General features: G+C 45.0%; 4 protein-coding genes across 4 annotated transcripts; 2 read left to right on the top strand and 2 right to left on the bottom strand.

The window, feature by feature from the left end:
• Window positions 1-5,167: 5,167 nt before the first annotated feature.
• Window positions 5,168-8,268, bottom strand: LOC138675095 (histone H2A-like). The gene has a single exon (XM_069763076.1). The coding sequence runs from the start codon at window positions 8,266-8,268 to the stop codon at window positions 7,570-7,572; it is 699 nt and encodes a 232-aa protein (XP_069619177.1). The 3' UTR covers window positions 5,168-7,569.
• Window positions 8,218-8,661, top strand: LOC138675096 (histone H2B). Its single transcript, XM_069763078.1, has one exon. The coding sequence runs from the start codon at window positions 8,281-8,283 to the stop codon at window positions 8,659-8,661; it is 381 nt and encodes a 126-aa protein (XP_069619179.1). The 5' UTR covers window positions 8,218-8,280.
• Window positions 8,662-10,944: 2,283 nt separating this feature from the next.
• LOC138673872 (histone H2B) lies at window positions 10,945-12,025 on the bottom strand. Its single transcript, XM_069761905.1, has one exon. It carries the CDS (start codon window positions 11,982-11,984, stop codon window positions 11,604-11,606), a length of 381 nt encoding a protein of 126 aa, XP_069618006.1. The 5' UTR covers window positions 11,985-12,025; the 3' UTR covers window positions 10,945-11,603.
• A 252-nt stretch (window positions 12,026-12,277) lies between these two features.
• On the top strand, window positions 12,278-13,255 carry LOC138673871 (histone H2A.J). The gene has a single exon (XM_069761903.1). The coding sequence runs from the start codon at window positions 12,316-12,318 to the stop codon at window positions 12,718-12,720; it is 405 nt and encodes a 134-aa protein (XP_069618004.1). The 5' UTR covers window positions 12,278-12,315; the 3' UTR covers window positions 12,721-13,255.
• Window positions 13,256-16,175: the final 2,920 nt, after the last annotated feature.

The raw sequence follows: 16,175 nt of genomic DNA, 5'->3' as shown, positions 1-16,175 counted from the left end.
TGATTGATTATCTGAAAATTCAGAAGCTGTCATATGTGGGAACTGTAAGAAAAAACAAAAGGGAATTGCCGCCACAGTTTGTAAGTGTGAAAGAGAGACAACAGTACAGCAGTATGTTTGCATTCCATAATGGAAAGGCTTTAGTTTCCTATGTACCACATGCCAAAAAAATCGTACTTCTTCTATCAACACTTCATGATGATGCTGCCATCGATCCTGGGACTGGGGCAGAAAAAAAAACGGAGATAATTACATTTTACAATGCCACCAAAGGGGGTGTGGATACAGCAGATCAGATGTGCTCCACTTTCAACGTCAGCAGAAACATCAAACGCTGGCCAATGGTCATATTTTTTGCTATGTTGAATTTGGGTGGTATAAATTCACAAGTAATTTATCTTGAAAACAAGCTTGAACCACTCCGTAGACGATTGAATCTGAAAAAATTGGCCCATGAACTAGTACTTGGAGAGCTACGCAGCAGAAGCGTGAAAACAATCGGTATCCCCTCTCGCCTTCAAGTTCAGCTCAAAAGGTTCCGCCCAGAAGATGATGGTGAAAAGTCACCATCTGCACCACCTGCCAAACGGAAAGTGGAACCAGAAGGCTTTCAAATTATGAATGTCTCAAATGTCATAAAGCAATTTGCCTGACACATGCAAAAATGGTGTGTAATTCTTGCTATTTGCTCTGCAAGTGTGACTTTTCTGGGGAAACCTCAGCATCTACTTCTGATTGAATATGTTTTTAATAGTACTTAAGGTACCTTAAAATTAAGTTTGTGTTCAAAAATTTTCTTTGTACATTTTTTTGAGAGAGTCGAACTGGGGACTATTTGGCGGGAGTTTTGAAAAGTTTGTATTTCATAGTTATTAGTTTTATGTTAAGTAAATGTTTTTTTTTGCAACTGATTATGTGTAGTCTCTTTTTATTACATCCATATGAAGGTCACTGATCACTTTTAGAGCACTGAAATTGCAAACATTAGATATTATAGGTATTTTTCCAGCAGGCGCCTGACAGGCACATTGTATGTGAACTCGTTAGTCCGAATATTGTATGTGACGGAGGGTTAAAGCGTATTCTGCAGTTATACATTGGCAGTTGGGCAGGACAAAAGTAATCTGCACCGATCAAAAATTATAAGTTAAACTGCACCTCATGTAGCCAGGGTCCTACAGGACACTATTTAAGACGCACGTCACAACCAGGGAGTTCATCCCGGAAGAAAGTCCATACCAAGTAGTAGAGAAGACAGCGCCTCAAATGTTGGTGAAAAAAAAAAAAACACATTTTATTCTGCCTCCTGTGGCAACGTTTCGATCCAACAGATCTTTTTCAAGCACAGTACAGGAGTGTTTCAACCCAAACTATATAGTGCAAACCCCTCCCCACACTTTCTGTACACATGCACCAATGAAAACTGAACACAGTATGCCTCCATACATATACAGACATTCAACAGTTAAAAATAGCCCCATATTTCCCCAAACTGCCCACTAACACATCGCCAGAAAATACATCAACCCCGATCGCTAATATACAAACACATGAACATGATGACTGCAGACACATGTCCCCATAGAGAACGTGTGTAAACATTAGCAGTCCTCCTTCCATCTGCGCATGCCCCAGCATCCAGAAGTCATTGGGCACCGCACCTATCCAGACAAGGCAAGCTCCTTCCACTCAGAATCATTTATCCAAACACAGGATGACACAACATGGGAGGTGCATATTCTAATCAGTGAGGAATCCCAAAGCCTTCAGCCCATCAATTCCTTATAGTAGGCAACCCTGATTATAGTCCACATTCATACCCCTAGGCCTCAGGGTATCCAATTCAAAAATCCATTTCAGTTCTTTTTCGTTCAAGAGAGCAACTCTACCCCCTCCCCGTCTTAGGACCGGCACATCATCAATGACTCTGAACCGTAACAGGTTTACAGAGTGTCTCAGCTCCTTAAAATGTTTCGGTATCGGGAGGTCCACCATCCCTGTCCTGATTGTGCTTTTATGCTTGCTAATTCTTGCCTTCACCTCCATTGTGGTCTCTCCCACATAGAAGAGACCACATGGACAGCTCAAGATGTACACCACCTAACTGCTAGAGCATGTATAACGTTTAGAGATATCATACATCCTACCTGTATTAGGGTGAAAAAAATGCCCACCTTTTAGCATGTTATTACAACAAGCACGACCAAGACAGGGAAAGTTACCAAGGCTTGGCCGGCTGAATGTCGTCTGTATACTTCTTTTAGAGCTGCTGATGGCCGAGGGAACCAATACATCCTTCAAATTTCTGTTTCTTCTATAGGAAAAGAGTGGTGGTGATTTGAACTCTTCAATATTTGCATGACTCTTCTCCAGCAATGACCAGTGTCTCCTGATGATCCCAGAGACCCTACTGCTCATGCTGTTGAAGGATGTAACAAACAGTATCCTTTTGCTAGACACAACTGGTGTTTTAGGTACCAAAAGATCATCCCTACAAGTTTACAAAGCCCTCCTCTTAAACTCTACCAAATCAGCTCTAGGGTAGCCAAAAACCCTAGCCAAAAACGTTTTGCACATCTCATCCAAACATTTGTCAACCTGGGTCTCGCATGAGACCACCCTTTTTAACCTCAACATCTGACTCCAGGGTAAGGACTCTACCATTTTCCTTGGATGCTCGCTGGAGAAGTGCATCAGATTATTCCTGTCTGTGCTCGTAACAAAGAGGTCCGTATATAGCAGGGGTCCCCAACTCCAGTCCTCAAGGCCCACCAACAGGTCATGTTTTCAGGATTTCCTTTGCATTGCACAGGTGATGCAATTATTACCTGGGCAAGACTAAGGAAATCCTGAAAACATGACCTGTTGGTGGGCCTTGAGGACTGGAGTTGGGGACCCCTGGTATATAGGACCCATCTTTCTTATATACAGATGTATCCAAAAATTGCATCCTCTCCTGCGAGCAATCCATGGTGAACCAAAGTTCAGGAAAAATTACATTCAGAAATTGATGGAAAGCATCCAACTCCACCCTGCTACCATCCCATAAAAGGAAGATGTCGTCAATGTAATGCCACCAGCCCCTAACATGGCACCAGTAGGTGGAACTGTACACATGCTCACCCTCTAGGACATCCATGTAGATGTTAGCATAAGTAGGGGCCACATTGGACCCCATGGCTGTCCCACGACGCTGCAGGTAAAAATCATCCCCCGAAAAGAAAAAAAATCCTCCTCAATCTGTCGCTAATATAAGTCTATGAGAAAAAACAGGATCCAGCAGAAAAATTTGCTGGATCCTGTTTTTTCAAGAATCAACGGATTTCGATGGGAGCTCAAAGACGTAAGTGTGAAAGAGGCCTTAGAAGTAACAGACACTGAGATGAACTTGTGCAGAACTTCAGGCAGTAAGGGACAGAAAATACAGCGCAAAAGGAAGGCCTCTGAACCCACCTGGCTAGGTGGATCCCAAGTTAATTTCAGGCTGGCCGGACCCCATCAACACCTGTTACCAGTGACCCAGACTGCACCTGCAATTCACCACTAAAAGGTAAAGGAAACTGCAACCCTTTTGTCCTCAAATCATTTACTGCACCCCACCGTTAATCATCCCTTTCAACTGTACCGGTAGCCCTGGGGACTAAGCTCTACCTGTGGGGAGCTTTACCAACTTTGCTGCAACACCATCAGCCCCAGTGGTCCCCTTTACGCAGCATCGGCCATCCCTGGCTGAGTACCACAGGTGGCAGCACGAACATTTCCACATAGACTTTATTTCCCACTACACATCATCCGCTTTAATTGGATGCCCAGGGCTACGGACTGGGTCACTGCTTCTGTGACCACCCCTTTATGTACCGCCAGACCCAGTCCGAGTACCCCACGGTCCTAGTGGGTGCTCCATATATGACCCCATTGAATTGAGAAGTGCTATATAAAATGATTATTTATATTATTATTAGGGCTGTGCAGTCGGTGTCCATTTTGGTGGAATCTGTATAAAATGGACAGACTCCATTTTCATGGGTATTCATTTTTACTTTCAATTTTGTACTGGGTACAATGCCTCCTGTAAGGTGTAGCTGACATTTCACGTGTTATTTCTGTTCATTTAGCTCAGGGTCGATGGTAACGCCATATGGACAAATGGACAATCTCTTGTAACTACTTCACCTATTTTATGTTTTGCTGCAATGACTCCTTTTGGTGGACAATCCAATAAACCACTACATTTTTGTATAAGAAACATTGTGACATTTTCTTTGGAGTATCGCATCTGGTAAAGAGTGCTGAATAAATAAATGTACAAAATAAGTATATTTAACAATGGCGAGCCTTATGAAACCCATCTTCGAAGCTTCAAGAGGGAGAAATGACTCAAGATTAATAAGTAGTGTTGAGCATTCCGATACCGCAAGTATCGGGTATCGGCCGATACTTGCGGTATCGGAATTCCGATGCCGAGTTCCTATACTTTTGTGGTATCGGGAATCGGTATCGGATCCATATTAATGTGTAAAATAAAGAATTAAAATAAAAAATATTGATATACTCACCTCTCCGAAGGCCCCTGGACATCACCGCTGGTAACCGGCAGCCTTCTTTGCTTAAAATGAGCGCGTTTAGGGCCGTCCATGACGTCACGGCTTCTGATTGGTCGCGTTCCGCTCATGTGACCGCCACGCGAACAATCACAAGCCGCGACGTCATTCTCAGGCCCTAAACTCCTCATTCTAGGAATTTAGGACCGGAGAATGACGTCACGGCTTGTGATTGGTCGCGTGGCGGTCACATGAGCGGCATGCGACCAATCAGAAGCCGTGACGTCATGAAAGGCCCTAAACGCGCTCATTTTAAGCAAAGAAGGCTGCCGGTTACCAGCGGTGATGTCCAGGGGCCTGCTGAGAGGTAAGTATATCAATATTTTTTATTTTAATTCTTTATTTTACACATTAATATGGATCCCAGGGCCTGAAGGAGAGTTTCCTCTCCTTCAGACCCTGGGAACCATCAGGATACCTTCCGATACTTGGTGTCCCATTGACTTGTATTGGTATCGGGTATCGGACGGTATCGCTCAACACTATTAATAAGGCATCAAGTTTCTGCGTTGTTTGGTAAATGTAGAATTTTCTGATGAGGACTAAGGAGCCATATGGATTTACAAGTGCCAATGCTGAAGATAGGCGTGTGATGACCAGAAACAATAGTAGTCTAACAAAGGAACTACGAGTTGAGATATTTCAAAGTAAGAAAAAATAATGTAATTACTTATTTTCCTAAGAAAAATAGACTGAGATTTATGTCTTTAGATGAGTCTAACTTAGAAGTTTTATGTCTCATATTAAATGCAGAATGTGAAATGGAAAATCTAAAGTTAGATTCTAAGCTGCTGTCCTTTATTAAAATATAAGAGAAATTGAACAATATTTTACAGTTAATTGATGTATTTCACAAGTTTGTGTCAGAAAAATACAAGAATGATTGTGTAGAAAAGGATACTAGAGATATTGACTGTAATGTGGAAATTGAACAAGATGTGACACGTGTCTGTAACAGCTACTGAAGGTGACCTCAAATTCAAAGTTTGAAAAATGTGAAATATTCAAATGTTTTCAAAAAGTTTCAATATTTTCATAAATAAACCGCAAATAATATCATAATACCAAGATTTACAACTACCATGAAGTACAATATGTCACGAAAAAAACAGAATCACTGGGATAGATTAAAGATTTTCAGAGTTATTTCTACATAAAGTGACACCGGTCAGATTTGGAAAAAGAGGCTAGGTCATTAATGTACAAAGTGGCTCAGTCCTTAAGGGGTTAATGTATATCCACCGTCATCTACTGACCAAAGATTGTTGGACAAGAAAAAGTGAAAAGTATTACATCAGCAGGAACTGCATAACGAAGTACCTGATTCCTGAGGGGAAGAGATTGGAAGAGACACCAGGTCACCTGACAGAAGTGGTGCAGTTCATAATTATAAAAGGCCCAGGAGTACAGTGAAGGGGAGGAGTCGGCACCTGCACCTATACCTGAACGGGAGCCAAATCAAGTGAAGAGTGAAGCAACCAGAATCGGAAGCAAGAGATCCAAACTGAGGGAGCAGAGCCAGACGACCAGGTCATTAAAGAGCTATGCTTGTTTGAGCTGTGACTTCCAGAGTAGACATATGGTATACAGGCAAACGGGGACGTGCTTCAGGGGACGAAGGCGGCTAGAGTGGCGTTTGTGCAAAGTGACTCGATAAGTGATTTACTGCCGATTAGCGTGGTATCATAGGCCTCTACTAGTAATAGTGATGGGCCAGATAGTGACGCACCACAGGTTAAGATGTTAGGTAAGACCAAGACATCACTGACAATATTTTTGATAATTTTAAATAATAGAACAATAATGTGTGTTTAGAATTGTGTTACTCTGTATTCCTGTTTTGATGTATTGTATACAGTGTCCTTCCACCGTTTCCTTTAATTCTTTATATTGTGCCTTGGACTCCACTTAATCTTGGGTTCATCAAATTTTTGATGCTTACGTTACCGCTGTGTCCCCATCTTATATGCTGTTGCATCTACGTAATTATTTACAGGTACACGGCGCTCTATGGGGGTACATAGCAGGATATGGAGGGTATATTGCACCATATGGTGGTACACAGCAGCTTATGTGAAGGGCAGCACATTGTCTCAGTGGTTAGTGCAGCCTTGCAGGGCTGGAGTCCTGGGTTCAAATCAAACCAAGGACAACATCTGCAAGGAGTTTGTAGGTTCTCCCGTTTTTGTGTTGGTTTCCTCCGGGTTCTCCGGTTTCCTCCCACATTCCAAAGACATACTGGTAGGGAATTTAGATTGTGAGCCCTAATGGGAACAGCGATGATAATGTGTGCAAACTAAAGTGCTGCGGAATATGTTAGCGCTATATAAAAATAAATATTTTTTATGTAGGGTATATTGCACTATTTGGTCATAGACAGCATCATATACAGGAATTCAGTCTATCTTGGCATATGGGCCCTAGACAGAGGTACATAGCATTACATGGTAGAATACAGCACAATATGGGATATGTATGTATTTGGATATCTCCCCCATATACACCATACTGTGCAGCCACATGGGATGTGAGGACGGTGCAGGAACATAGGGTCATACTGCAGTGCACTAATGCCATCACCAGAAGCAGCATCTGCCCACAATACTCATCTAATGCACAGTGCCCATCACAGGTCATAAATATGAATGCGTGGTCTCCTTACTGTGGGTTTATTACTCAGCACCTCGCATTACATGACATGGAGGTTGTGGGAGAGGATGGTATAAGGCCTGATACCGGACCAGTAAGTGCCAGTCACAGCAGGTTATAAACCATCAGTCCCACTGTACCAACCAAGTAGTGACAGGATTATACCCACTGCCGGGTGCAACTACAGCTCTTGTATACTCTGATGTAATACAGAATCTCTACAATATAACAGATCAGCGGTGTCAGCTCTTGTGGTGACGGTGTGGGTGGCTCTTAGAAGAGCCTTTGGGTTGTGTGGGTGATACGGGGTCAGTGTCGCTCACTTGCTCTTCTTGCTGCTCTCGGTCTTCTTGGGCAGCAGCACGGCCTGGATGTTGGGCAGGACGCCCCCCTGGGCGATGGTCACCCCACCAAGCAGCCTGTTCAGCTCCTCGTCATTGCGCACGGCCAGCTGCAGGTGTCGGGGGATGATACGGGTCTTCTTGTTGTCCCGGGCGGCATTGCCGGCTAATTCCAGGATCTCCGCGGTCAGATACTCCAGCACAGCGGCCAGATAGACCGGAGCACCAGCGCCCACCCTCTCAGCATAGTTACCCTTGCGGAGGAGTCTGTGCACACGACCAACCGGGAACTGCAGTCCTGCCCGGGATGAGCGAGTCTTGGCTTTAGCACGGGCCTTCCCTCCTTGTTTGCCACGTCCAGACATCACTGAGCTCACAGTTATCAGCAGATAGAGAACTCTATTGTGTGAGTGCTGCAGGCTGCGCCTTTTATAACCTGCTGCTGCCCCGCCTACTCTCCTGCCATTGGCTGAATCTGAAGTCACCAATGGAAACAAGACTTGTGGAAACACCAATGAGCTGCAGTGGGCGGAGATAATTATATGAACATTGGTCACATGACTCTCACCCAATAGAACAGCGATCTTACAGCATTGCTCATGTCCATAGCCGGTGTATAAATACGGCCGCTCTGGGAGGAGCAGGATCATTATTTTCTTTTCCAGTGAAGAGAACATTCTGCTCTCATCATGCCTGATCCTGCCAAGTCTGCACCAGCAGCCAAGAAGGGCTCCAAGAAAGCTGTGACCAAGACTCAGAAGAAGGATGGTAAGAAGCGGAGGAAGACCAGGAAGGAGAGCTATGCCATCTATGTGTACAAGGTGCTGAAGCAGGTCCACCCTGACACCGGCATCTCCTCCAAGGCCATGGGCATCATGAACTCCTTTGTCAATGACATCTTTGAGCGCATTGCAGGGGAAGCCTCCCGCCTGGCTCACTACAACAAGCGCTCCACCATCACCTCCCGGGAGATCCAGACCGCTGTGCGCCTGCTGCTGCCTGGAGAGCTGGCTAAGCACGCTGTGTCTGAGGGCACTAAGGCCGTCACCAAGTACACCAGCGCCAAGTGATCTGGTCCGTGCTCTGCACCCACAACCCAAAGGCTCTTCTAAGAGCCACCCACTCCATCTACATCAGAGCTGTGGCTAGGTCTTTGTCTTCCTTTATTCGGTGTGGTTCTGCTGAATATAACTTGACTGTGTGCAGATGGGTGCAATAGATGCTTTTGGGATCACAACCTGACAGCACAAATAAGATTCACCATGGTGGCACTGAAGACATTTTGTGTGGTTGAGTTAATAAGAGCCAAGATTAGAATATGTACCCTGTCTCTCCCCAAACTAAACGTCTTTTAGTATAAGGTAATAGACCCACAGTAAGGGTGGTTTCACACTTGCGTCTGTCTGCAGTGTTTTTTGCACACAAAAAACGCATGCTTTTTTTCCCCTATATTTAACATTGAAAACGCGTGCATTTTTTTTGTACGCGTTTGGTCGCGTTTTTTACTGCATGCGTCCATTTTCAAAAATGCAACTTGTAGTATTTTTGAGGGATTTTTTTGGACTAAAAAAAAACGCATGCGTTTTCATGCGTTTTTTGGGGGCCAAAAAATACATTGGAGTCAATGGAAATGCAAGTGTTTTTATATTAAAAAACCAGAAAACACACTGATATGCCACCCCCCACCATAAAGGTGATACAGGGATCCTAACCCTAAAGGGGTTAGGGTCCCTTTATGGGTAGGGTTACGATCCCTACCCCTAACCTTAGCTATTTGTCTAGTGTTTTTTTCACTTTATTTAGATGATTGGCAGCTGTCACACATTTCTCAGCATGCGTTTAAAAAACGCAAACGCATGGAAACACGTCAAAACGCCACGTTTTTTACACCACATGCAAAAACGCATGCGTCTAAAAAAACGCAGCGTTTGCAGCATCCGTTTTTTTTTTTTTCAAAGGCATGCGTTAAACCAGCCTAAGCTGACAGAGGAGTATTGTGGGCAGATGAGGGTCCTGGTGGTCGCACTAGTGCACTGCAGCATGACCCTATATTGCTGCTCTGTCCTCACATCCCATGTGAAGGCACAGTGTGGTGTATATAGGGGAGATATCCAAATATATACAGCCCCCATATACCACTGCCTCCCACTCCCCATCATGAGCTGTATGTTGCCATGTAGTAGTTTATGCCCAAGTGCTGCCATATGGCATCCATGCAATGCTTTATAAGCCCATATAGTGCTGATTTCTTACACTGCGACCATAATGTTTACCCTCCATATAGCGCTGACCATATACTGAAGTATAATCGCCATATTGTTGAATTACCCCCCACATCCTGCTATATACATCTCTAACTCCTCCATATCCTATTCTGTGCCCCATGTATTATGGTAAACCCACCCCCATAGACATAGTCCTGTGTGTGCTGAATATACTCCTGTATTACTCCATATCCTGCCTACCAGATCCACTCAGCCTCACAGCAGCCGCCGCCATGACACCACGTGTCACACTGAGGAGATTCCAGAACAAAGAGGAAAGAAACTACCAGCCGTTGGGCGGGAATTTCATGTTCAGTGCTCAGCCAATCAGCACTCAGTAGGACTATTGCTCCGCCCACTGGGTCACTTCCCAGCAGACACTTGGTGTCTGGTCCGAATAACTATAGCAATTGTTACCATCCACCTCTCGTGTCTCCCCTTTTCCTCATAGTTTGTAAGCTTACGAGCAGGGCCCTCACTCCTCTTGGTATCTGTTTTGAACTGTATTTCTGTTATGCTGTAATGTCTATTGTATGTACAAGTCCCCTCTATAATTTGTAAAGCGCTGCGGAATATGTTGGCGCTATATAAATAAAAATTATTATTATTATTATTATTATTAACCCTTTAGTGCCCGATGTTTCCAGCTCCCGCAGAGCAGACTGCAGCCATCCGGGCACCGGGCGATCACCAGCCCCTCCCCCAGCAGCAGGAGCCGCGGCTTCTCCTCACATGTGGGCGGAGCACAGAACTGTTGGGGATTTTGAATTTCCCGCACTTTTTCCTGTCATTTTCCCGCTTTTATCGCGAGGACGTTACATCTAGTCACAGACCTGAGTCCTCCCCGGTGACCTCCTGCTCGGAACAATGGCGGCGTGAGACCGAGAGAAATCACTGGAATCATCACTGGTCAGGGGAGCAAAGGGTTATATCCTGCTGTATACCCCCACATAGTGTTATAATATACCCTTCATATCCTGCTGTAAACCCCCACATGGTGCTATATACCCTGCTGAATACACTCCTGTATTCCTCCATGTAGTGCCATATACCCCCATATAGCGCTTTATACCTCCATACTGTTCTTTGCTCATGTATCTCTTGTGATAGACAAATGATCGGCTTCTCCATTAGGGACAATGAGATTCAGCCCTAGAAATAGATCACAACCAAAGAAAGTGTTCAAAGAAATCAGATACAGTATGTAATACTTTGTTGACTATAAAGACATGACGACATGATGATAAAACATGATCACATGAAGAGGATATAAGCCTGGCACAGCTCATAGAATCCCAGTTTGCAGTATCATCTCTACGCCGATGACACACAGATCTACCCATCTCGCCCCGACATCACCTCCTTACTAAAATCCCACAGTGTCTATCCGCTGTTTCATTCTTTTCTGCTCGCTTTCTAAAACTGAACATAGACAAAATAGAATTCATTCTCTTTCCCCCATTTCACTTTGCCCCACCACCCGAACTATCCAGCAGTGTCAATGGCTGCTCACTTTCCCCAGTTCCACATGCTCGGTGCCTCCAGGTGATCCTCATCTCTGCCCTCTCTTTCATGCCACATATCCAGGCTGGTGGTAGAGTATATTCTCTGTAATATATTTTGCAGGTCATCCTTTACAATGCCGGTCAGTGCAGCAGGACACAGACATGCAGCCACAGCTCTGATGTAGACGGGGTGGGTGGCTCTTAGAAGAGCCTTTGGGTTGTGGGTGCAGAGCACGGAGCAGATCACTTGGCGCTGGTGTACTTGGTGACGGCCTTGGTGCCCTCGGACACGGCGTGCTTGGCCAGCTCTCCGGGCAGCAGCAGGCGCACGGCAGTCTGGATCTCCCGGGAGGTGATGGTGGAGCGCTTGTTGTAGTGAGCCAGGCGGGAGGCTTCCCCTGCAATGCGCTCAAAGATGTCATTGACAAAGGAGTTCATGATGCCCATGGCCTTGGAGGAGATGCCGGTGTCAGGGTGGACCTGCTTCAGCACCTTGTACACATAGATGGCATAGCTCTCCTTCCTGGTCTTCCTCCGCTTCTTACCATCCTTCTTCTGAGTCTTGGTCACAGCTTTCTTGGAGCCCTTCTTGGCTGCTGGTGCAGACTTGGCAGGATCAGGCATGATGAGAGCAGAATGTTCTCTTCACTGGAAAAGAAAATAATGATCCTGCTCCTCCCAGAGCGGCCGTATTTATAGACCGGCCATGCAAATGAGCAATGCTGTCAGATCGCTGTTCTATTGGGTGAGATAGTCATGTGACCAATGTTCATATAATTATCTCCGCCCACTGCAGCTCATTGGTGTTTCCACAAGTCTTGTTTGCATTGGTGACTTCAGATTCAGCCAATGGCAGGAGAGGAGGTGGGGCAGTAGCAGGTTATAAAAGGCGCTGAAGACTGCACAGTCACCACACAATAGAGTTCTCTATCTGCTGATAACTGTGAGCTCAGTGATGTCTGGACGCGGCAAACAAGGAGGGAAGGTCCGTGCTAAAGCCAAGACCCGCTCATCCCGGGCAGGACTGCAGTTTCCGGTTGGTCGTGTGCACAGACTTCTCCGCAAGGGTAACTATGCTGAGAGGGTGGGCGCCGGTGCTCCGGTCTATCTGGCCGCTGTGCTGGAGTATCTGACCGCTGAGATCCTGGAATTAGCCGGCAATGCCGCCCGTGACAACAAGAAGACCCGCATCATCCCCCGACACCTGCAGCTGGCCGTGCGCAATGACGAGGAGCTGAACAGGCTGCTGGGTGGGGTGACCATCGCCCAGGGGGGCGTCCTGCCCAACATCCAGGCCGTGCTGCTGCCCAAGAAGACCGAGAGCAGCAAGGTGAGCAGCAAGTCAGGCAAGAGCAAGTGAGCGACACTGATCCTATCTATCTACACAACCCAAAGGCTCTTTTAAGAGCCACCCACATCGTCACCACAAGAGCTGACGCCGCTGATCTCTAGCATGATTTTCTGTTTATTCCAGCAATGAATTAAGCCAATTTCTGGTTTGACGCCGGCCAAATTGCCTACAAAGGATCCAGACTTGCTAAACGCACACAGCGTTCTATTCTGACACATGCTGCCCTGTGCTTTACTTGAAATATATCCCGATAAACCCCTTTTTATATGCAAGGGGAATAGGGTGCTGAATCCAAAGATGAGAACATTTCTATACTATTTGATTATTGGTTTCTGTAGCCAGTTTCCATCTAATTCGATTTGGTACACACAATTTAAGACATTGAGATTGATAGTGTTATGGTCTGCTGTATCTGTCTAATATGAACCCCATTATGGTGCTGTCTATACGGCTATTTTACACTATCGATATGCTGGATCCTCGTTCTATATTAACACTCTATGGTCAAGTTTTGTTTTTCTGTATGAACCTTACTATGGCTAAATCTGGTTTTATGGTTAACACTCCATGGCTGATAATCTTGCAGCTCTAATCTGATGCTCTCTGTATCTTACCTACTTTATCCTCCTGTTTACTGCAGTGCAGATGGAACATTGAGGCTATGTGCACACGTTGCAGATTATTTGCTTTTTTTAGCGTTTTTGAGCTATAAAACCGCAAATAATCTGCATACATTAAGCATCCCATCATTTATAATGGAATCCGCAATTTCTGTGCACATGATGTGCGTTTTTCCCTATGAAAAACGCATTATGGAAAAATAATGAACCTGTTCATTAATTTTGCATTTTTTTCGCGGATTTCCCACTGTCTAATGCATTGGGAAATGTCCGGGCAAAAACCGCACAAAAAAACGCATGCAGATTTCATGCGGAAATCTGGCAGAAATGTCCAGATTTCCACAGGAATTTTCTGCATGAATTCCTGAATGTGTGCACATAGCCTGAGAATCCATTCCATCTCGGTTCCTCAAACTCCAGACTTACACTTGAGCCATCTATTACAAACATTAGGCTGATATTTTTGGATCAAAACTACCCAGCCAGACACGTTTATCACTTTAGCATTATATTTGGGTATTGAAGGCATTTTAGGTTAGTCCAGTGAGGGTCGGGTATGGATAGCTAGCATTTAGCGGCACCGCCATATCGTATCACTAGGGTGCCAGCCTCCACTGTCAGGAAGGACCACTAAGGGTTAGACATTGTCTCCCTTAAGATTATTTCTTATTAGTGACTTAACCATTTGCTACACCCAGCTGATCTAATATGTTGTTGCTTATGACCCCCTACCACCTTTATTTATTATAATTGGGGTGTTAATGAATATAAATAATAGCAGGGTTTTTTTTTCTATATGGTTGTACTGTGAATGTTCTGAACGTACAGATTTAATATATGGCCGAGATTCTGCATTATACTCAGGGGTATGGGGAACATAACCACACCAGGCAGATGGCCTTGGACAGGGGGTGTGAAATATCCACATACATGCAATATAGTGTTGCACACACCCCAACATTATAATAGTCATGTTTTGAGGAATATACCTGATTTACTCAGTCTGGTAGGAGCCGCCACCATGTGTTACACTAATACACTGAGCACAAAGAGCAGGAAATCTATCAGCCTTTGTGCGGAAATTTCATATTCAGTGTCAGCCAATCAGCACTCAGTAAGGCTATGGCTCCGCCCATGGGCAGCACAGGATCACTTCCCCTTCAGACACTTAACGTTAACCCTTTAGTACCCGATGTTTCCAGATCCCACAGACTGCAACCATCCCAGCACAGAATGATCACCAGCCTCTCCCCCTCAGATGTGAGCCGAGGACAGAACTGTTGGAGATTTTGAATTTACCACCAGAATGTTATAATCACAAATCTGGCTTCACCGGTCTGATAATGTGAGATTCAGGAACCAACAATCTAATATGGTGGCTCACAATTAGATGAGAAGTTATTCCAACTCCATTTAAAAAAAAATATTTTTTTATTAAATAATATATATAAAATAATAAAAGAGGAGGTGGTTCTTAGTGTGGCACCTGTGCAGAGCATTTCTGACTACACTGGCATACTGATATAATTCTACTTTATTGAGCCATTGTGGGGTTTATTACCTTCTAGGTTAGTGCTGTGGTATACTACATAGCAGCCTTGCATCAGTTTATTGCAACTTCAGTGCAAATGTATTATACATTTTCTGCTTGCTATGAATATTACTACCATCTAAGCTCACACTGTCCTCTTCAGATTCACATCAGGTAGCCTCCCCTCAGCATTTTTTACTTTTGCATTATTGGCTGTTTGACTCTCCCCTCTTTTTGGAGGTTTTTATTGCCCGTCTTTTTATATATTGATATTTAATAAAATTATTCTTTATTTTATCGTAGTTGAAATCACTTCTCATCTAGTGGTGGTCCACCATGTTAGATTATCTTGGTTCATGAACTTTGAAGTGTCACACTTAATTTTTTGGACATATGAAAATAAATAAGAGATTCGGATCTAGGAATATAGCCAATCCCCAGTACACTGTTCATGTGAAGATGCCTCTAGCCCTGCACCTGTTGTGGCCCACAGTCAAGCAGCACCATCAGCAAGCCCGTCCTTGTCCGAGCACAGCCTTCAGTTCTCTATAACCCAGTCTTTGGAACGCATGCGGAAATACCCCACCAATGCCCCACAGGCCACAGTCCTCAATTTTAATATTTTTCTTCTGCTTGCGCTAGAAATGCTGCCTTTTAGGCTCGTTGAGACGGAAGGTTTCCGCAACCTGATGGTGGCAGCCGTCCCAAGGTACTCGGTCCCCAGTCGCCACTATTTCTCCCGGTGTGCTGTACCGGCATTACACCAGCATGTGTCCCACAACATTACCCGTGCCCTCAACAATGCTGTTACAGTGAAAGTCCACCTAACCACGGACACATGGACAAGTGTTTGTGGGCAGGAACGGTACCTCTCACTGACGGCACACTGGGTTAATATATTGGAAGCCGGGACCCAGTCGGACATTGGGATGGAACACATCTCACGCTGAGGATTGCTGGCCCTACGTCAATCAGGGTTGCCCCCACAGTCTACAGCTCCTGCACATCCTCCTCTTCATCCTCCATGTTTGAAATCAACACATCAGTCACAAGCTGGAAGCACTGCAGCACTGCCTCAGCCAAGTGGCAACAGGCTGTGCTGAAGCTAATCTGCATAGGTGACAAACCGCGTAATGCAGAAGAGTTGGGAACAGCGCTGAAAGAGCAGTCAGATGTTTGGATGACACCGCTGAACTTACAGCCAGGCATGGTCGTGTGTTACAATGGCCATAACCTGGTGGCGGCTCTGAGGCAAGGTGAGCTCACACACGTACCTTGCTTGGCCCATGTGCTTAACCTTGTGGTTCAACGTT

This window comes from Ranitomeya imitator, chromosome 4, assembly GCF_032444005.1.
Source record: "Ranitomeya imitator isolate aRanImi1 chromosome 4, aRanImi1.pri, whole genome shotgun sequence".
NCBI classification, from domain to species: domain Eukaryota; kingdom Metazoa; phylum Chordata; class Amphibia; order Anura; family Dendrobatidae; genus Ranitomeya; species Ranitomeya imitator.
Note: the sequence above shows the minus strand (reverse complement) of the source record. Positions and strands in the feature narration are given on the sequence as shown.